Raw genomic sequence first — 22,466 nt, forward strand, 5'->3', positions numbered from 1 at the left:
CTTGGTTCCTATCTGATACAGCAGCGTGGCTGGATGACTTCAGCACTCAGTGTTGCTGTTCGAAGGAGAAAGCTGCTGGCGATGAAGATGCTGCGGCTGCCAGGGAATGTGTGGAGAGGTGAGTGGTGTTGTGTGTGTTTGTTTCTGTCTTTGTGGGGAATGAGGTGACTGATGTGTGTGTGTGTGTGTGTGTGTGTGTGTGTGTGTGTGTGTGTGTGTGTGTGTGTGTAAAGGTCAATGATGGGGGTGATGGAGATGAGGCAATGGTGGTGGTGGAAAGGACAATGATGGGGATGGTGGGGGAGGAAGCAATGATGGAATTGGTGGAAAAGGCAATAATGGGGTGATGGGGAGGAAGCAATTATGGACAATGATGGAGGTAATGGAAAAGGCAATGATGGAGTTGGAGGAGAGGACTATGATCGGATGTGGGGGGGAGCAGGACAATGAGGGGTGTGGGTATTGGGATGGGAGGAAGGGGGACATATAATGGACTTATGAAGAGGAACATGTTAGATATGGATGTAGAATGAATTGGGTGGTGGAGGAGGGTGCTAAGTCCCTAACAGCATCCTCCCCCATTTCACAATTCATTGTGATGCTGTCGGGGACCTAAAATTTATTGGAAAGAAGAAGAGGAGGCGATAAGGTGCATAGGACACTTCATAATGAAATGAAAGGTGGGAGAAGATGCTGTCAGGGACTTGATATGAATTTGTAGGTGGCGGAGGATGCTTAGTTCCTGATGGCATCCTCTCCCACTTCCAAATTCATTATGATGCTATCAAGTACTTATAATGAATGATGGCTACACAGGACAGGGATTAAGGCTATGTGCACACGTTTAGTATTTGCAGAAGAAAATTCTGCAGCATATCCTAATATGTTGGCATGAAGAAAGTTGCATAAAATCCATAAATTTTTTTCCACATTTTTGCCATGCTTTTGTTAAGTATTTTTCCCATTAGTGAAAAATGCTGCAAGAATTGACATTATGTAGAGTTTAATCTGCTGCCAATCTGCAAGGACAAAATAAGCAGCGTGTGCATGAGACTTCAGGGATATCATTCACTTTGCTTATACTGTAAAGCCTTGCATATATTCCGTGTGCACAGAGCCTTAGAGATAATTGAGGAGAGTCAGAGACTGAATAATTTATATTATTGTCAGTCAGAGATTATAGTTAATGGGGGGCAAAGTGCAGCTTATCACTTTATATTTTTAATGGTGTGTGGCAAATAGTATATTAATGGTGGGGTACGTATATGTATTCAGGGGGGAGACACATGTACAGTGGGGCAAAAAAGTATTTAGTCAGTCAGCAATAGTGCAAGTTCCACCACTTAAAAAGATGAGAGGCGTCTGTAATTTACATCATAGGTAGACCTCAACTATGGGAGACAAACTGAGAAAAAAAAATCCAGAAAATCACATTGTCTGTTTTTTTAACATTTTATTTGCATATTATGGTGGGAAATAAGTATTTGGTCAGAAACAAACAATCAAGATTTCTGGCTCTCACAGACCTGTAACTTCTTCTTTAAGAGTCTCCTCTTTCCTCCACTCATTACCTGTAGTAATGGCACCTGTTTAAACTTGTTATCAGTATAAAAAGACACCTGTGCACACCCTCAAACAGTCTGACTCCAAACTCCACTATGGTGAAGACCAAAGAGCTGTCAAAGGACACCAGAAACAAAATTGTAGCCCTGCACCAGGCTGGGAAGACTGAATCTGCAATAGCCAACCAGCTTGGAGTGAAGAAATCAACAGTGGGAACAATAATTAGAAAATGGAAGACATACAAGACCACTGATAATCTCCCTCGATCTGGGGCTCCACGCAAAATCCCACCCCGTGGGGTCAGAATGATCACAAGAACGGTGAGCAAAAATCCCAGAACCACGCGGGGGGACCTAGTGAATGAACTGCAGAGAGCTGGGACCAATGTAACAAGGCCTACCATAAGTAACACACTACGCCACCATGGACTCAGATCCTGCAGTACCAGACGTGTCCCACTGCTTAAGCCAGTACATGTCCGGGCCCGTCTGAAGTTTGCTAGAGAGCATATGGATGATCCAGAGGAGTTTTGGGAGAATGTCCTATGGTCTGATGAAACCAAACTGGAACTGTTTGGTAGAAACACAACTTGTCGTGTTTGGAGGAAAAAGAATACTGAGTTGCATCCATCAAACACCATACCTACTGTAAAGCATGGTGGTGGAGACATCATGCTTTGGGGCTGTTTCTCTGCAAAGGGGCCAGGACGACTGATCCGGGTACATGAAAGAATGAATGGGGCCATGTATCGTGAGATTTTGAGTGCTAACCTCCTTCCATCAGCAAGGGCATTGAAGATGAAACGTGGCTGGGTCTTTCAACATGACAATGATCCAAAGCACACCGCCAGGGCAACGAAGGAGTGGCTTCGTAAGAAGCATTTCAAGGTCCTGGAGTGGCCTAGCCAGTCTCCAGATCTCAACCCTATAGAAAACCTTTGGAGGGAGTTGAAAGTCCGTGTTGCCAAGCGGAAAGCCAAAAATATCACTGCTCTAGAGGAGATCTGCATGGAGGAATGGGCCAACATACCAGCAACAGTGTGTGGCAACCTTGTGAAGACTTACAGAAAACGTTTGACCTCTGTCATTGCCAACAAAGGATATATTACAAAGTATTGAGATGAAATTTTGTTTCTGACCAAATACTTATTTTCCACCATAATATGCAAATAAAATGTTAAAAAAACAGACAATGTGATTTTCTGGATTTTTTTTTCTCAGTTTGTCTCCCATAGTTGAGGTCTACCTATGATGTAAATTACAGACGCCTCTCATCTTTTTAAGTGGTGGAACTTGCACTATTGCTGACTGACTAAATACTTTTTTGCCCCACTGTATGTGTACAATGTATGTGACCTTGTTATTTTCAGGGCTGCGAAGATCATCGTGACAAGACGAATCGTGGCTGGGAGATGTCAACATGAAGGCCTGACCAGATGGATAAGAAACAGGAGACAGCGCCTCTAATCAGGCGAGACGTCAGAGTTAAGTGCCTGGGTGTAGGTATGATTCTGTATCTGCACTGTGTTATGTAGAGTGATAATGTTATCTGTAAAATCCCTTTTTCTACATTCTCACATTGGTGTGAAATATCTGTGTGTTTCCAGGTTTTTTTATCTAATGGCACACGGGCTTGTAGAGTTTTATAGGTTTATTCACACATACATGAAAATCATGGATCTGATAATTAGATCTGTGAAGGTCAGAGAATGTCCTCTTCTGATCCGATTTTGAGGAGCAGAATAGGATATGCTCAATGCGTCTGTAAAAATGGGCAGCACACCAACACTGCACACAGATACAGGGATGTAGCCTTATTATGTATAGCACAGTCCCTTAGTGTATTGTGTACTCACTTGTGTATAGCACAGTCCCTTATTATATAGTGTACTCACTTATTATGTATAACACAGTGCCTTAGTACATACTGTAGTGTACTCACATAGTCCCTTAGTATGCAGTGTTGCACTTATTATGTATAACACTGTCCTTAGGTATTTAGTTTCCTCTTTTTTATGTATCGCACAGTCCCTTATTGCGTACCATCCTCTCTAGATATATATGGTCCCTTACTATATAGCTTCATCTGCTGTTATGTACAATAATGTCTTACATAGTTTATTCTTGCTATTTTTGTTATTTACAGCGCCCTCTCTTATTGCATAGTCCCCTCGCTTATTAAATATAAAATGACTGCTCATGGAGCAGTTGGTTACCAGATGACCAGTCCAACAGCCTCCTCATTAGAAAAGAAGCTTTCCCATGCTCCATCTGCCGTCATTGCATTATACATCTAACAAGACAGGGCTCTATATAATCTGATCTGTAGGGGACGGTGCTGTACATAACAAGAGGGGGCACTGTGTAATAAGGGAAGGCAAAATACATAATAAAGCAGACCATGTAATGTATATACATGTATGTGTGACTGTGTGTGTATATATTGTGGGAATTGTTGTGAGTTCTGTTTTTGGGCTCCCTCTGGTGGTTACTGATGGTACTGGGTGACTTGTCTTTCCTGGGTTTCTGGGTTCCACCTGTTCCATCAGCATATGGGAGTTTCCTATTTAACCTGGCTTTGCTGGCATTTCCTCGCCGGTTATCAATGTATCCAGTGTGTCTTGTTTCCTCTGCTCCCTGCTCCTAGAACCTTCTGGACAAGCTAAGTTTGGATTTTCCTGTTTTGTGTTTTGCTTAATTTGGTTTTTAGTCCAGCCTGCAGATATGTGATTCTCTGCTGCTGGTTGCTCTAGTGGGCTGAAATTGCTTTTCATGTACCATGAGTTGGCACATGAGTTCAAGTAATTTCAGGATGGTTTTTTGAAGGGTTTTTCGCTGACCGCGCAGTTCACTTTTGTATCCTCTGCTATCTAGCTTTAGCGGGCCTCATTTTGCTGAAACTGTTTTCATTCTATGTATGTGCTTTCCTCTCATTTCACCGTCATTATATGTGGGGGGCTGCTATTTGCTGTGGGGTATTTCTCTGGAGGCAAGAGAGGTCTGTGTTTCTTCTAATAGAGGAAGTTAGATCTTCGGCTGGAGCGAGACGTCTAGGATCATCGTAGGCACGTTCCCCGGCTACATTTATTTGTGTGTTAGGTTCAGGGTCGCGGTCAGCTCAGGTTCCATCGCCCTAGAGCTTGTTTGTATCTGTGCTTGTCCTTTTTGTGATCCCCTGCCATTGGGATCATGACAGTATAACCGGCCCACAAAGTGTTAATTGTATTGGCTGAAGTAGGAGGATAAGTAGTCTGAGGAAGTTTTTTTTTTTTTTTTTTTTCTTTCTCTTTCCCTCAGAGTTTGCTGCCTAGCCTTATTGCAGTCTGGCTACTTCCTCCTCCTCTTAATCTTTGAATGGCTCTGATCCCAGCTGTTTATCATGGATGTCCAGAGTTTGGCTTCCAGCCTGAATAATCTTGCCACTAAGGTTCAAAATATACAGGATTTTGTTGTACATGCTCCTATGTCTGAACCTAAAATTCCTGTCCCAGAGTTTTTTTCTGGAGATAGATCTCGTTTTCTGAATTTTAGGAACAATTGCAAGTTGTTTCTTTCTTTGAAATCTCGCTCCTCTGGAGACCCTGCTCAGCAAGTCAAGATAATTATATCTTTCCTGCGGGGTGACCCTCAGAATTGGGCATTTGCATTGGCACCAGGGGACCCTGCGTTGCTTAATGCGGATGCGTTTTTTCTGGCATTGGGTTTCTGGGTTATTCATAATGTGTTCCATCGGTCGTTGTTGCGGAAGTATGAGGTACCTGTTGTTCCTTCGCTTGAGCCTCCTGCTCCAGTGCTGGTGGAGGGAGAATTGGAGTATGTTGTGGAGAAGATCTTGGATTCTCGTGTTTCCAGACGGAAACTCCAGTATTTGGTCAAGTGGAAGGGTTATGGTCAGGAGGATAATTCTTGGGTGGTTGCCTCGGATGTTCATGCTGATGATTTGGTTCGCGCTTTTCATAGGGCTCATCCTGGTCGCCCTGGTGGTTCTCGTGAGGGTTCGGTGACCCCTCCTCAAGGGGGGGGTACTGTTGTGAGTTCTGTTTTTGGGCTCCCTCTGGTGGTTACTGATGGTACTGGGTGACTTGTCTTTCCTGGGTTTCTGGGTTCCACCTGTTCCATCAGCATATGGGAGTTTCCTATTTAACCTGGCTTTGCTGGCATTTCCTCGCCGGTTATCAATATATCCAGTGTGTCTTGTTTCCTCTGCTCCCTGCTCCTAGAACCTTCTGGACAAGCTAAGTTTGGATTTTCCTGTTTTGTGTTTTGCTTAATTTGGTTTTTAGTCCAGCCTGCAGATATGTGATTCTCTGCTGCTGGTTGCTCTAGTGGGCTGAAATTGCTTTTCATGTACCATGAGTTGGCACATGAGTTCAAGTAATTTCAGGATGGTTTTTTGAAGGGTTTTTCGCTGACCGCGCAGTTCACTTTTGTATCCTCTGCTATCTAGCTTTAGCGGGCCTCATTTTGCTGAAACTGTTTTCATTCTATGTATGTGCTTTCCTCTCATTTCACCGTCATTATATGTGGGGGGCTGCTATTTGCTGTGGGGTATTTCTCTGGAGGCAAGAGAGGTCTGTGTTTCTTCTAATAGAGGAAGTTAGATCTTCGGCTGGAGCGAGACGTCTAGGATCATCGTAGGCACGTTCCCCGGCTACATTTATTTGTGTGTTAGGTTCAGGGTCGCGGTCAGCTCAGGTTCCATCGCCCTAGAGCTTGTTTGTATCTGTGCTTGTCCTTTTTGTGATCCCCTGCCATTGAGATCATGACAGGGAATATAGCTCATCAGGGATCTCTGCTTTGGCCCAAGCAGGTGGCTATGGAGTCACAACGAACAATAGCAGGCTAGCGAGTTCCACACAGGTATGTGTCAGGTGTATTTATTGTACACATTTGCCGTACAATGTTACACGTGCCAAACATGAAATAAAATGTCTAAGGCCGTCTGGCCACTAACTAACAACAAGATACTAACTGCAAAATAAACCTATACAACAAGAAAGAAGTTTGTGCAACCTTACTGTGTCAGCTCCCAGACCAGCAGATGAGAGACTGAGATCCCAGCAGTTCCTTGATTATATCAGCTGAAGCAAAAGCTGGATCGTATGTGTGGAAGGGAAGCACCAGAGCTTTCAGGCTGATCACTAAAGAAACCAGGACCGGATTACAGAGAAATAAACAGCTTCACAATCAATACCGTGATACATATGAAATGAAACAGGGAGAAACATATCTGTTTTCTAGTACTTCTCCCCTTGGCACCTCACATACCCCCTTCCTTTGTTCGAGCCTGTAGGGTCGGACACGATGAGTCACTAAGCAGTGTTTTCTGGATAACGCATCTGCATTCCCGTGCGCTGCGCCCGCCCTGTGCTCAACGGAAAAGTTAAAAGGTTGTAATGCCAAGAACCAGCGTGTCACCCTCGCATTGCCCTCTTTTGCGCGGGACATCCATGTTAGGGGTGAATGGTCCGTTACTAGCCTAAATTGGCGACCTAGTAAATAATAGCGTAAGGTCAATAGGGCCCATTTCACAGCCAGAGCTTCGCGCTCAACCACGCTATAATTCTTTTCTGCCCTGGTAAGCTTCCTACTCAGATAGCTTACTGGGTGTTCCTCGCCATTCACTTCCTGTGACAACACTGCACCGAGGCCGACACCAGAGGCGTCCGTTTGGACAATAAACTCCCGTTTAAAGTCAGGGGCAACCAACACTGGTTGGTCACAGAGGACTGTTTTCAAATACTGAAAGGCCTTCTCTGCTTCTGCGTTCCACTTTATTGTGATAGATTTTGAGCCCTTGGTAAGCTCTGTGAGAGGGGCCGCGATGGTGGCAAAATTTTTAATGAAGCGCCTATAATAGCCAACGATCCCTAAAAAGGCTCCGACCTGTTTTTTGTTGACCGGTCGTGGCCAATTCTGAATAGCGTCCACTTTATTGGTCTGTGGCTTTACGACTCCTCGCCCTATGCTATATCCCAGATAGCGAGCCTCTTCCAATCCCACATTTCTTAGGATTGGCAGTTAACCCAGCAGTTTTTATCGAGTCTAAGACGGCTTGTACTTTTGACAAATGTGTGTCCCAGTCATCACTAAAGACAATGATATCGTCCAAGTATGCGGACGCATACCGGACGTGGGGTTTAAGGACAATATCTATTAGACGTTGGAAGGTGGCTGCAGCACCATGCAACCCAAATGGCATATCACGGTACTGGAACAGTCCCTGGGGCGTTACAAAGGCCGTTTTCTCTTTGGCTGAATCCGTGAGGGGAATCTGCCAATAACCTTTTGTTAAGTCGATAGTAGATATGTACCTGGCCGAACCCAGTCTCTCTATAAGTTCATCAACTCTCGGCATCGGGTAGGCATCGAATTTTGATACCTCATTTAATTTCCGAAAATCATTACAAAACCTAATAGTCCCATCGGGTTTGGGCACTAGCACGATTGGGCTAGCCCAATCACTCCGGGACTCTTCAATGACTCCAAGTTCTAACATTTTCTCGACTTCCTGGGCAATGGCTTGTCTCCGAGCCTCCGGAATTCGATATGGTTTTAGTCGTACACGGACCTGTGGATCAGTAACAATGTCGTGTTTAATTAAGTGAGTACGACCAGGAAGCTCTGAAAAAACCTCTGCGTTTTTCTGTATAAATTCCTTAGTCTCTCGTCTCTGACTTTCGGATAGTGTCTCTGCAATACCCACCTCTGGCAATGCTACCTGGGGGTCATTTACCACAGATGGGGGTGCCCTACGAGGTCCATCATTAAGGGTGGCTTTTGTCATTAGACTCTCCCTATCCCGCCAGGCCTTAAGCAAGTTTATGTGGTAGATTTGTTCGGTTTTCCTCTTGTCCGGTTGATATATCTTATAATTCACTTCACCTATTCTCTCCAACACCTCGTATGGGCCCTGCCACTTCGCAAGAAATTTATTTTCTACAGTGGGTACTAATACTAACACCCTGTCTCCGGGTTGAAAGACTCGTGTTTTAGCCGCTCGATTATATACCGTGCTTTGGGCCTGTTGCGCACGTTCTAAACATTCTTTAACTATTGGCATGACCGCCTCAATTCTATCTTGCATAAGCATTACGTGTTCAATTACACTGCGATAAGGAGTCACCTCTTGTTCCCAAGTCTCTTTAGCAATATCTAACAGGCCTCTAGGACATCGCCCATAAACTAACTCAAAAGGCGAAAAGCCTGTGGAGGATTGGGGTACTTCCCGTATAGCGAACAGGAGATATGGTAGGAGAGCATCCCAATCCCTCCCGTCCTTATCTACCACCCTTTTCAACATTCCCTTCAGGGTTTTATTAAATCGCTCCACCAACCCGTCAGTCTGAGGGTGATATACTGAAGTACGCAAGTGGGAGATTTTTAGTAGCTTACACAAGTCCTTAAGTATTCGAGACATAAAGGGGGTTCCCTGATCTGTTAGTATTTCTTTCGGAATGCCGGTGCGAGAAAACATATTAACAAGCTCCTTTGAAATTGCTTTCGCATTGGCATTCCGCAGAGGCACTGCTTCAGGGTAACGAGTGGCATAATCTAGTACTACCAAAATGTACTGATGTCCCCTGGCAGATTTAACTAATGGACCCACTATATCCATTGCTATCCTCTCGAAGGGCACCTCTATTATTGGTAAGGGCACAAGGGGGCTTCTAAAATGTGACATAGGTGTGGTCAATTGACACGTAGGACAGGACTGACAATACCGGGTCACGTCCCCCCCTAGACCCGGCCAAAAGAAACGCTGCAGAATACGGTGTTTTGTTTTTTCTCCGGCCAGGTGTCCCCCCAAGGGATGTTTATGTGCCAGTTCCAAAACTACCTGGCGAAAGGACTTGGGCACCACTAGTTGCTCTACCGCCACCCCCCGCACTTTGTCTATATGATACAGCATACCCTGTTGCACAGCTAGGTGTGGGAACTCATTTTGAGTTCCTGGGTACAATGGTCTTCCCTCAGAGACCTTTACATTTTCCCATGCCCTTGCCAGAGTAGGGTCCTGGTGTTGAGCGGTCCCGAACTTACCACGGGCCACCTCAAGACCTGGCATTTCTATAGCCTCCTCTAGTTCACTTGCGTCGCCTGCATATACAGCCAGAGGTGAGTCTACAGATTCTGGAGTTACCTCTGAGATGGACTCCCCCCCCTCTTGCTGCAATAGCTCAGGGGTTAGCCCCACGGCACCCTCCTCAACTAGAGTGCTCATGCCATTTTTAAGGTTCCACAAGTCCCAAAATAAGGGAAAGTCTCTCCCCAATATTACATCATGTCCCATAGACTTTAGGACTGCCGCTTGATGTCTTTTGGTTCCTACTGGCGTGGCAAGGGTGACCCAGGCAGTGGGGTAGTTTTTTATATCGCCATGGATGCAACTAATGCCCAGGGTTGAGTTCGTTAGGGCTCTAGGGTCCACCAAACTGGCATGTACCAGAGTTACTTGACTGCCGGAATCCAAGACGGCATTCACACTATGGCCGTCGACCTCAAGGCAACACACGTGTCGTTCATTTCCTGTGAGGACCTCTGCAACACAGACTGACTGTACATATAACGAAAGACGTCTCATAGCGTTACAGTCCATTGGCTCTGTAGTCATTGGGCAGTTAGCTGCTACATGGCCAAGCCCGCGACATCGCCAACATTGTATAGGTCCTTGCTTCCTCGCCGGAGACGCCTGATAGGGTCTGCTGAATTGCTGTGAGACTGTACCGCCTCCATAGTTCTTTGTGGGTCTGCTAACCTTTATTGCAACGTTCTCTTCTTTTGAAGATGAAGTAGGTCTCGCAATATTTTCTGGCGATTTCTTGGGAGCCCAGCGAGGTGATAACGTCCCTTGGAGTAGGCTTTCGGAAGCATTGTAGCGTTCGACCATATTCACCAACTGGTCGGCTGTATATGGGTCACCTTGTCCAACCCACCTCTGTAACTTAGGGGGCAAGGACCGCAGGTACTTGTCTAGAACAACACGTTCCACCATCTCTGCAGATGTCAAAATCTCTGGTTGCAGCCATTTTTTTACTAGATGGATAAGATCATGCATTTGTGAGCGGGCTGGCTGATCTTCCACAAAAGTCCATAAATGTACCCTCTGTGCTCGTACATATGTGTTTACTCCCAGCATTGCCAGGATTTCGCTTTTTAATTTGGTATAGTCCATAGCATCCACTCCACTTAAATCGTAATAGGCCTTTTGTGGATCTCCACTCAGAAATGGCGCAACCACTTCAGCCCACATGTCCACCGGTAAATGCTCACGTTCTGCAATACGTTCAAATACGGTGAGATACGCTTCTACATCATCGTCAGCAGTCATTTTAAGCAGGGTTTTTTGTACGGCTCTCCGTGCACCAGCAACACTTTGTGCATGATCCCTCTCATCTCGGGGCTGCCGAATCAAAGCCTGCTTTATTGCATTCAACTGCTCTTGCTGAATCTGGTTTTGCTGGTCCAGGGCTTGCTGGAAGTAAGTATTGGTCTGCTGTTGTTGCACATTTGCCTGCAATAACTGTTTCACTAGTTCCTCCATATTACTGGACTCTTGACTCTTCAAAAGCACATGAGCTTTCAGCCAGGACATACACAGAGCACTTTATCTGCAGTCACAGTCCAACAGCCACTATGCCCGCATTCTCAAAACCATTTGTGGGAATATAGCTCATCAGGGATCTCTGCTTTGGCCCAAGCAGGTGGCTATGGAGTCACAACGAACAATAGCAGGCTAGCAAGTTCCACACAGGTATGTGTCAGGTGTATTTATTGTACACATTTGCCGTACAATGTTACACGTGCCAAATATGAAATAAAATGTCTAAGGCCGTCTGGCCACTAACTAACAACAAGATACTAACTGCAAAATAAACCTATACAACAAGAAAGAAGTTTGTGCAACCTTACTGTGTCAGCTCCCAGACCAGCAGATGAGAGACTGAGATCCCAGCAGTTCCTTGATTATATCAGCTGAAGCAAAAGCTGGATCGTATGTGGAAGGGAAGCACCAGAGCTTTCAGGCTGATCACTAAAGAAACCAGGACCGGATTACAGAGAAATAAACAGCTTCACAATCAATACCGTGATACATATGAAATGAAACGGGGAGAAACATATCTGTTTTCTAGTACTTCTCCCCTTGGCACCTCACAATATAAATATATATATATATATATATATATATATACAGCTTTGTCACCATAAATTGGGGGACCCAGACACATTTCTAGCACAGAGGCCTCAAGCTGTCAGTGTCCGTCACAGTTCAGGACAGCAGCAGCTAAGGAGTTAGAAGTAGAGAGCTTCCTCTGTCGGTGCATAAACTTTGGTACAATGTGATCACAGGGTACTGATGTTTTATTACTATGTCTGAGGTTCTAATGAAGGTCTGAAATCCTAGTTCTCCTATTAATTCTTTACATGCTGACAGACATAATACAATGCAGTACAGATGTGTTAAAGTTTATTATACAAGTGCTCAAGTAATTGCATAGTAAAGGGGAAAACATAGAAAATAGTTTAATAAAAGCTAAAAAGTAAAAAAAAAGCATACAATGTATTAAAAAGTGCCAGAATTGCCTTTTTTCCTGATTGCCTAAAAAAAGAACTAAATATCATTAAAATGTTGTATTTACCCCAAAATGGTACCGCTGAAAACATCAACACATCCTGAAAAAATAATATTACACAGGATAGTCGATGGAAAAATATTAAACTTCTGGAGGTACAAAAACAAATGATTTTTTAATGCTTTTTTGCAAAAGCAGGAAAACATAATAAAATGTTATATATTTAATGTTTCCATATACAAGAGAAAAAAATAAAAGGGATTTTCAACTATTGGTAATTAAGCAAGTGTTGTCCAGCAGTGGGCAACGGCTTTAACATGTCATTTACATCACATGCTGCACACTCTACTCAATAAACCCTAAAAATAAATGTTGCAAAGATCTGTTTTTTTGAGTTGGTTTTTTTTGCATTTAACTCCCCCCCAAAAAAGACACCATTTTTCAGCCCATTGTATGTACCCATAGCAGTGCCATTAGAATGTTCTTTCAACTTTAACCCCTTAGTGACAGAGCCAATTTGGTACTTAATGACCGAGCCAATTTTTGCAATTCTGACCACTGTCACTTTATGAGGTTATAACTCTGGAACGCTTCAACGGATCCCGCTGATTCTGAGATTGTTTTTTCGTGACATATTGTACTTCATGTTAGTGGTAACATTTCTTCGATATTACTTGCGATTATTTATGAAAAAAACGGAAATATGGCGAAAATTTTTAAAATTTTGCAATTTTCAAACTTTGTATTTTTATGCCCTTAAATCAGAGAGATATGTCACGAAAAATAGTTAATAAATAACATTTCCCACATGTCTACTTTACATCAGCACAATTTTGGAAACAAAATTTTTTTTTGTTAGGGAGTTATAAGGGTTAAAAGTTGACCAGCAATTTCTCATTTTTACAACACCATTTTTTTTTAGGGACCACATCACATTTGAAGTCATTTTGAGGGGTCTATATGATAGAAAATAATGAAGTGTGACACCATTCTAAAAACTACACCCCTCAAGGTTCTCAAAACCACATTCAAGAAGTTTATTAACCCTTTACGTGCTTCACAGGAACTGAAACAATGTGGAAGGAAAAAATGAACATTTAACTTTTTTTTGCAAACATCTTAATTCAGAACCATTTTTTTTATTTTCACAAGTGTAAAAACAGAAATGTAACCATAAATTTTGTTATGCAATTTCTCCTGAATACGCCAATACCCCATATGTGGGGGTAAACCACTGTTAGGGCGCACCGCAGAACTTAGAAGTGAAGGAGCGCCGTTTGACTTTTTCAATGCAGAATTGGCTGGAATTGAGATCGGACGCCATGTCACGTTTAGAGAGCCCCTGATGTGCCTAAACAGTGGAAACCCCCCACAAGTGACACCATTTTGGAAACTAGACCCCTTAAGGAACTTATCTAGATGTGTGGCGAGCACTTTGAACCCCCAAGTGCTTCACAGAAGTTTATAACGTAGAGCCGTGAAAATAAAAAAATCGCTTTTGTTTACACAAAAATGATCTTTTTGCCCACAAATTCTTATTTTCACAAGGGTAACAGGAGAAATTAGACCAAAAAAGTTATTGTGCGATTTCTCCTGAATACGTCGATACCCCATATGTGAGGGTAAACCACTGTTTGGGCGCACCGCAGAGCTTGGAAGTGAAGGAGCGCCGTTTTACTTTTTCAATGTAGAATTGGCTGGAATTGAGATTGGACGCCATGTCGCGTTTGGAGAGCCCCTGATGTGCCTAAACAGTGGAAACCCCCCACAAGTGACACCATTTTGGAAACTAGACCCCTTAAGGAACTTATCTAGATGTGTGGCGAGCACTTTGAACCCCCATGTGCTTCACAGAAGTTTATAACGTAGAGCCGTGAAAAAAAAAAATCGAATTTTTTCTACAAAAATGATCTTTTTGCCCACAAATTTTTATTTTCACAAGGGTAACAGGAGAAATTAGACCACAAAAGTTGTTGTGCAATTTCTCCTGAGTACGCTGATACCCAATATGTGGGGGTAAACCACTGTTAGGGCGCACCGCAGAGCTTGGAAGAGAAGGAGTGCCGTTTTACTTTTTCAATGTAGAATTGGCTGGAATTGAGATCGGACGCCATGTCGCGTTTGGAGAGCCCCTGATGTGCCTAAACAGTAGAAATCCCCCACAAGTGACCCCATTTTGGAAACTAGACCCCCCATGGAACTTATCTAGATGTGTGGTGAGAACCTTGAATGCCCAAGTGCTTCACAGAAGTTTATAATGCAGAGCCGTGAAAATAAAAAATATTTTTTTTTTCCACAAAAAAGATATTGTAGCCCCCAAGTTTTTATTTTTACAAGGGTAACAAGAGAAATTGGACCCCAAAAGTTGTTGTCCAATTTGTCTTGAGTATGCTGGTACCCCATATGTGGGGGTAAACCACTGTTTGGGCGCACGGCAGAGCTCGGAAGGAAGGAGCGCCGTTTTGGAATGCAGACTTTGATAGAATGGTCTGCGGGTATTATGTTGCATTTGCAGAGCCCCTGATGTACCTAACCAGTAGAAACCCTCCACAAGTGACCCCATTTTGGAAACTAGACCCCCCAAGGAACTTATCTAGATGTGTGGTGAGAACTTTGAATGCCTAAGTGCTTCACAGAAGTTTAGAATGCAGAGTCGTGAAAATAAAAAATATTTTTTTTTTCACAAAAAAGATTTTGTAGCCCCCAAGTTTTTATTTTCACAAGGGTAACAGGAGAAATTGGACTGCAATAGTTGTTGTCCAATTTATCCCGAGTACGCTGATGTGCCATATGTGGGGGTAAACCACTGTTTGGGCGCACGGCAGAGCTCGGAAGGGAAGGAGCGCCTTTTTGGAATGCAGACTTTGATAGAATGGTCTGTGGGCATTATGTTGCGATTGCAGAGCCCCTGATATACCTAAACTGTAGTAACCCCCCACAAGTGACCCCATTTTGGAAACTAGACCCCCCAAGGAACTTATCTAGATGTGTGGTGAGAACTTTGAATGCCCAAGTGCTTCACAGAAGTTTAGAATGCAGAGTCGTGAAAATAAAAAATATTTTTTTTTTTCACAAAAAAGATTTTGTAGCCCCCAAGTTTTTATTTTCACAAGGGTAACAAGAGAAATTGGACCCCAGAAGTTGTTGTCCAATTTATCCCGAGTACGCTTATGCCCCATATGTGGGGGTAACCCACTGTTTGGGCGCACGGCAGAGCTCAGAAGGGCTCCAGAGCACCATTTGACTTTTTGAGCGCAAAATTGGCTGTCGTGTTTGGAGACCCCCTGATGTACCTAAACAGTGGAAACCCCCCAATTCTAGCTCCAACCCTAACCCTAATCCCAACCTGATCCATAATCCTAATCACTAACCCTAACCATAATCACAACCCTTACCCCAAAACAACCCTAATGTCAACCCTAACCATAACCCTAATCAAAACCCTAAATCCAACACACCCCTAATCCTAATCTCAACCCTAACCTCAAACCTAACCCTAATCCCAATACACCCCTAATCACAACCCTAACCTTAACCCTAATCCCAAACCTAACCCTAATCCCAAGCGTAACCCTAATGCCAACCCTAACCCTAATACCAACCCTAATCCAAACCCTAAACCTAATCCCAGCTCTAACCCTAACTTTAGCCCCAACCCTAGCCCTAACTTTAGCCCCAACCCTAACCCTAGCCCTAAGGCTACTTTCACACTTGCGTTGTTTGGCATTCCGTCACAATCCGTCGTTTTGGACAAGAAACGGATCCTGCAAATGTGCCCGCAGGATGCGTTTTTTGCCCATAGTATTGCCGACGGATCGTGACGGATGGCCACACGTCGCGTCCGTCGTGCACTGGATCAGTTGTGTTTTGGCGGAGCGTCGGCACAAAAAAACGTTCAATGAAACGTTTTTTTGTACGTCGCATCCGCCATTTCTGACCGCGCATGCGTGGCCGTAACTCCGCCCCCTCCTCCCCAGGACATAGATTGGGCAGCGGATGCGTTGAAAAACTACAGCTGCTGCCCACGTTGTGCACAATTTTCACAACGTGCGTCGGTATGTCGGGCCGACGCATTGCGACGGCCCCGTACCGACGTAAGTGTGAAAGAAGCCTAACCCTAAATTTAGCCCCAACCCTAACCCTAAATTTAGCCCCAACCCTAACCCTAAATTTAGCCCCAACCCTACCCCTAACCTAACCCTACCCCTAACCCTAACCTAACCCTACCCCTAACCTAACCCTAGCCGTAACCCTACCCCTAACCTAACCCTACCCCTAACCTAACCCTAGCCGTAACCCTACCCCTAACCTAACCCTAGCCCTAACCCTACCCCTACCCTAACCCTACCCCTAACCCTAACCCTACCCCTACCCCTAACCCTACCCCTAACCTAACCCTAGCCCTAACCCTAACCCTACCCTACCCCTAACCCTAACCCTACCCCTAACCCTACCCCTAACCCTACCCCTAACCCTAACCCTAACCCTAACCCTACCCCTAACCCTACCCCTAACCCTAACCCTACCCCTAACCCTAACCCTAATTTTAGCCCTAACCGCTGTTCTCCTGCCGGCCGGCAGATGGAGACAGATGGCGGGCGCACTGGGCATGCGTCCGCCATGTTCTTCTGCCGGCGGCCAGGAGGAGCAGCAAGAGGATCCAGGGACCTAGGTGAGTATGCTAGGGTCCCCGAATCCCCCTATTTCTCTGTCCTCTGATGTGCGATCACATCAGAGGACAGAGAATTACACTTTACTTTTTTTTTTTTTTTTTTGCGGTCGCCGGTAAACAGTTAATTACCGGCGATCGCAAAACAGGGGTCGCTAAAACCGACCCCCGATCATGCTCTTTGCCTGGGGTAGCCGAGACCCCAAAGATTCTCCCGGTGCCGGCCGGCGGGCGCACTGCGCATGCGCCCGCCATTTTGAAGATGGCGGCGCCCACCGGGAGACACGAGGAGCATCGGGGGAGCTAGGTGAGTATTGGGGGGCCACCTGGGACCCCTTTTCTCTGTCCTCCGATGTGCGATCACATCGGAGGACAGAGAAATTAAAAAGAGATCGCTTTTTTTTTTTTGCGATCGCCGGTAAACGGTTAATTACCGGCGTTCTCTGGGGTCTCGGCTACCCTCGGGTGTGGGGGGCGCTATACACTTTTTCCACAGCGCCGTTAATTAACGGCGCTGTGGTTTAAGTACCCTTAGCGGCCGCCGTTAAAAGGCGTATCGGCGGTCGCTAAGGGGTTAATGAAGAGACAAAAAATGTTTATTATTGATATCAGGATTTTAGTTTCCAATGTAGAATTAATTTTTTTTTGTCTTTCTGTGATGTTGACGTGTATGGCATTGCCTTTCATGGTGAAGTGGGAGGAGACAGAACTTTTTAGATTCCTATATATGGTCATATGTAAACAGCATGTCACTATATAATGTACAGTAATATCCAGTGTACACTGGAACTCCATGCTGAGCAGCAAATATGGGTGTTGTCTTTATATTTCTCTTTATTCAAGGTAAGAAACCAAATTTTCTTAAATTATGAAATTCAAATCTGATATAGAATAAAAAAAGAGAGAAATGTAGATTTGTAAAGATTGATTTTTTACAATCTCCGAGTAGAATTGATGCATCTTATTAAATGTCTTCTCTTACAGGGATCACTGGTGAAATGTTTCTTTATCAACCCCAGAACATTGTATCCAAGGATGTTAATGGCACGGCCGTCATCACATGTGTGCCAAGTGAAATATTCATAGGATTGAAGTTCTCCTGGTATCATAGAAAGTGGAGAAGTAGTGAAGCCCCAGTTCGGGTGAAGTCATGTACAAGGGATAATGATAAACATAAATTTGTCTGTAAGGATGAGAAATACACTGCCAGCCTGGAGATATACAATGTACAAACCAATGACAATGGAGTTTTTTACTGCGTCTATTATTCAAGTTATTTTTTACTAAAATTTGGAAATGGAACAAATTTGAATGTTGGAGGTAAGAAAATATAGATTACTTTGGGAAAATGGCAAAATATTTATTCATGACAGCCCTAGTGAATGATATTTTGAACAGTTTAGTCCTGACCTATTTAATAAACCTGGTATGACTTTGCAGTTTATATTTGTATTATGTGGTATATCCTTATCATCTTTTATTATCTTTGACTCCTGATAAATAGTTAAGTGCATAAAAGCATCTGGTTAGTTCAGTAGAGAAAAATTTACTGAAATTTGAAATGACAGAAGACTTCTCTTCCAACCATGCACAGGTTCAGTCTACAGGATTTTTGCATTTATTTTGTCCTGCTAGAAATAATTAAGAGTCTAGGAGTCTATGTATCTGCAGATAAATTCAGTATCTCTGTGTTTATTTTTACATTGTACTGTTATGTGTTATGGAACTTTTTTTTTTTGTGTATAATGACCATCTTTCTTGGTGACCTATTTTGCTTTGTCTTCTTTTTCTTTCTTTCTCCTTCTCCTTCTTCTACTCCATTATTAATATTCTCAACCTCCTTCTGCTATTTTTCTTTCCGAACCCTTTCTGTTCCTTTTCATGTTTTAGCTTTTCCTACTTTTAGGACTTTTAGTCTCATCTTACTTCATCGACTCCGTCTTCTTGTACTCCAACTCCTTCGACTTCCTGTTATCTATATTCTACAACTTATTTTCGTCTCGTCTTCATTCTCTTTTCTTTTTCTTCTCTTTCTGTTTTTTTCCTTGCCTCTACTCTTTTTTACTCCCATCCTCCATATTCCACAATTTCTTCTTTCTTTACCCTCCTTTCTACTTCTTATGTTTCTTTTCCTCCTGCGTCTTTCTTCCTATCTTGCTTCTGTTCCTCTTTCATCCCAGTTTCTCTATTCTACAACTTATTTTCTTTCTCATCTTCCTTCTCCCCCTTTCTATTCCTTTTCCTCCATCTCTCCTTCCTCCATATTATATTCTTTTATGTATTGTCCATTTTTATCTTTTTTTCGTAACATAATAAAAAATCTGAGCATGTTGACTACTTTGTTTCTCCTACTTTTAAAGAAAATTCTAATATGTTTGTAGAAATCATATTATTATTAGATTATTTATTTTTTGCTGTCTCCATTTGGCATTTATAGACAGATCCACCTCCAAAAGCTCAGTTCATATTCTTGGCCAGCTTCACCTTTGGCATCCTCATAACTCTTTAAATCTGGCTTGTGTTGTACTTGCGGCCCATAATACTGTTCTCGTATACTGGAACATCTCAGGAACATATCACAAGGGTCAAATAATCTCTAGAGAAGAACCAGATGGGACATGGACTGTGATGAACTTCATCTCCCTTCCCAAGGACAACTGGAGTGAGGAGGAGAAGGTGACCTGTGAAGTTTGGTTACAATCTTCTGCTATCAATGTCCACTGGAAAATACCTGGTCGAGGTAACAATGAAATCTAGAATTGAGTTGGCATGAATATATATATAAGTTTATATATATATATTTTTTTTTCAAAGCTAATTCACAGCTTGCACAGGACAAAATCAGCATTAATTGACCCAGCTCCTGTTTTCCTTGAGGTCATGGTTTTAGACCTCCTTAATTAAGGGCAAAAGTTTAGTCTTAGTTTCTTACCAATATAGTAATAAATATTGTTTTTGTGTTTGAAACAATTCAAGATTCCAGAAAATGTCCATCCTTATACATGTTTTTATTTTTTTAATTTCATTCATGATAAATTTATTAGGTCATCTTCAAAACCTAAATTTAAAAAAATAAATTGAAAATCTAAATTGACACTAAGTATCTGAGTCCAAGTCTAAGGAGCACAATGATGAGTTTAGATAAGTCTGGTTCTAAAAAAAAAAAAAATCATTTTAATATTTAACATCCTATGTCTGACGATATTCCAGGACATGGGGCCTCAAAATGTCAAAGCTTCCTAATACCAGTGGTGATTGTAAGGGCCATAATCATACTAAGATCTAAAGTTAAGGACAGTGATGGTTTAGTTAAATTTTTTCTTCTGAGCCATCAAAGATATTTGTAAAAATCAAGTGTTGACTTCATGTCCATCCAGTGTCTAATTTTATTTTACAGGTGAACCCCATGGATTTGTTTCAACAACATGTGAAAGCTTCCTAATACCGATGGTGATTTCTGGGGCTTTGTTGGCATTGATGCTGTCTGTTCATTTCATCAAAACTCTTAAGATCCCAGGTAACAAATATATAGTTGAGGGATGCTGAAATAGTGCGGATTATGTAAAAACTACCCCAAAAATTATAAGTGTATCTTAGCCTAATTAAAATAGTTTTTTGCATTTCAGGTAATAAAACTCAAAGCTCAATGAGTAAGAATACTGGAATTGAGGTGAATATCTAATAAATGTGGCACAAACGTTAAGAACTAAGACTATTGCCTTCACAAAAGCTTTATTTACTAATGGACAATCTTGGATCTTTGTTTACCATGACTGGCCTTTTTTATATAATTAAGGAACAACATTTGACATTATTTCAATTTTGAAAAAAGTATAATTAAATGTAATATTATTGATACAATAGGTCATAATGTCAGTAGTTTTACTAAAGCCAATATGTTATTTGGTACTGAAAGGGATGATAACACTCAATATTTGATATTCATTCTTATTTTTTTAGGATGAAATTGTCTATTCAGAGCTGAATATGAATCATTTTATTGGATTTTAACAACAGCCTAAACCTTGAAATTGTACAATTTTGGGAAAAATGATTGAGAAAAAAAGGAAATTAATGACAAAAATTCTTATATTTGAAAATTATTGGATTATCAGGCTGTGAATCTGTTGTTTTATTTTTTTATACATATAACTGAACTTATAATCTGAAAATTTGGACGCGTTCTAATAAAAAAAAGTTTTGACACTCCTGTGTGCTTCATTTCATCCGTGACCCAAATAAACATTAAGATTTGTATCTTACCTGGGTTGCATTCCCTTCTTCTTTCCGATCATCAGTTTTGGGGCATGAGTGTATTGCAAATGGAGAAGTATCTTAGAAAAAAATCATTATTACTTTCCTTCATTGAGGCTCATAAAGCCGACACAATAATGCCTACTATAGAGACAAAAGAAGGAGGGATTTTCTCCGGCACACCGACCCATGAGATAAAATAAAAAAACTCAAGCCATGGTTAAAATAAATAAAATAACCTGACGTGTTTCTGGCGTGATAGTGGCTCCCTTTAGTCATATGATACATGAATGGCAAAACATATGATCATATATAGAAAGAGTAAACCAATAAAAAATAATCAAACATAATCACATTAGTATGAACAAGGAGTGTGCTGCGCCCACGTCATAACCCTTAATGGTGCAAAGAAAACAATTATTAGTATATATCAAATTTATCATTTCTGAAATTCATTCCTTCCAGATATTTTTGTATTTAATTTCAGAATCCAAAAGGCTTCCCTGATAGTGAGTTGTTTGCATCTGTCACCTCCACTAATAGGATTATTAACATTTTCAACTCCAAAAAACGCAAGGTGAGAAATTTCACCTTTGTGAACGTTAACAAAATGTTTAGAAGCCCCTGAATTTGAAGCATTTTTATTATTAATGTTTGATAGGTGTTCTGTTATCCTTTTTTTAGTTTGCGGGTAGTACACCCGATGTATCTTAAATCACACCTGAGGCAGCAGATACAATAAACATTGTATTGTGTGTTGCTATTGATAAAATATATGCTTTCTTAGACCATACCAAAAGCCAACTGAAAGGACTTGGTCTTATCCAGTGCATACACACACATATTGCATCTGCTGCCTGTGCATCTGCGAAATCCTGTGACAGATAGCCAAGTTGTAGTACGTACGTTGTGGCTGTCGAATCAGGCTGCAAGACAGAGAATTGCCTCTCTGGGCTATATATCTACATCTATGATTTATAATTTCATGCAATATGTCATCCTGATTAGTGACGGGTAAGTATTTTTTTATTATTAACTAGCTGAAGAGCCCGGCGTTGCCTGGGCATAGTAAATATCTGTGGTTAGTTATAGCACCTCACTTCTCTTATTTTCCCATCATGCCTCTCATTTTCTGCCTCACATCTCTCATTTTCTCCCTCACACCTCTCATTTTCTCCCTCACTCCTCTCATTCCCCCCTAACACTTGTCATTTCGACCTCACATCTGTCATTTTCTGATCACTCCACTATTTTCCCTCACTCCTCTCATTTTGCACTCACACCTTTTCATTTTCACCTCACACCTCTCATTTTCACCTCAGTATATACCTGTGTGTCATCTCCCTTATATATAGTATGCACTTGTATGTCATCTCCTGTATATAGTATATACCTGTATGTCATCTC

The 22,466-nt window shown here is 42.3% G+C and overlaps 1 protein-coding gene across 1 annotated transcript; it reads left to right on the top strand.

Annotated features, from left to right (window-relative positions):
- Window positions 1–17,610: 17,610 nt before the first annotated feature.
- Window positions 17,611–20,957, top strand: LOC138657998 (uncharacterized). Its single transcript, XM_069745580.1, has 6 exons — window positions 17,611–17,648; window positions 17,790–18,125; window positions 19,243–19,545; window positions 20,203–20,322; window positions 20,432–20,475; window positions 20,766–20,957. The coding sequence occupies exons 1-6, from the start codon at window positions 17,615–17,617 to the stop codon at window positions 20,814–20,816; spliced, it is 888 nt and encodes a 295-aa protein (XP_069601681.1). The 5' UTR covers window positions 17,611–17,614; the 3' UTR covers window positions 20,817–20,957.
- Window positions 20,958–22,466: the final 1,509 nt, after the last annotated feature.

The sequence above is a fragment of the Ranitomeya imitator genome, chromosome 1 (genome assembly GCF_032444005.1).
Source record: "Ranitomeya imitator isolate aRanImi1 chromosome 1, aRanImi1.pri, whole genome shotgun sequence".
NCBI lineage: Eukaryota > Metazoa > Chordata > Amphibia > Anura > Dendrobatidae > Ranitomeya > Ranitomeya imitator.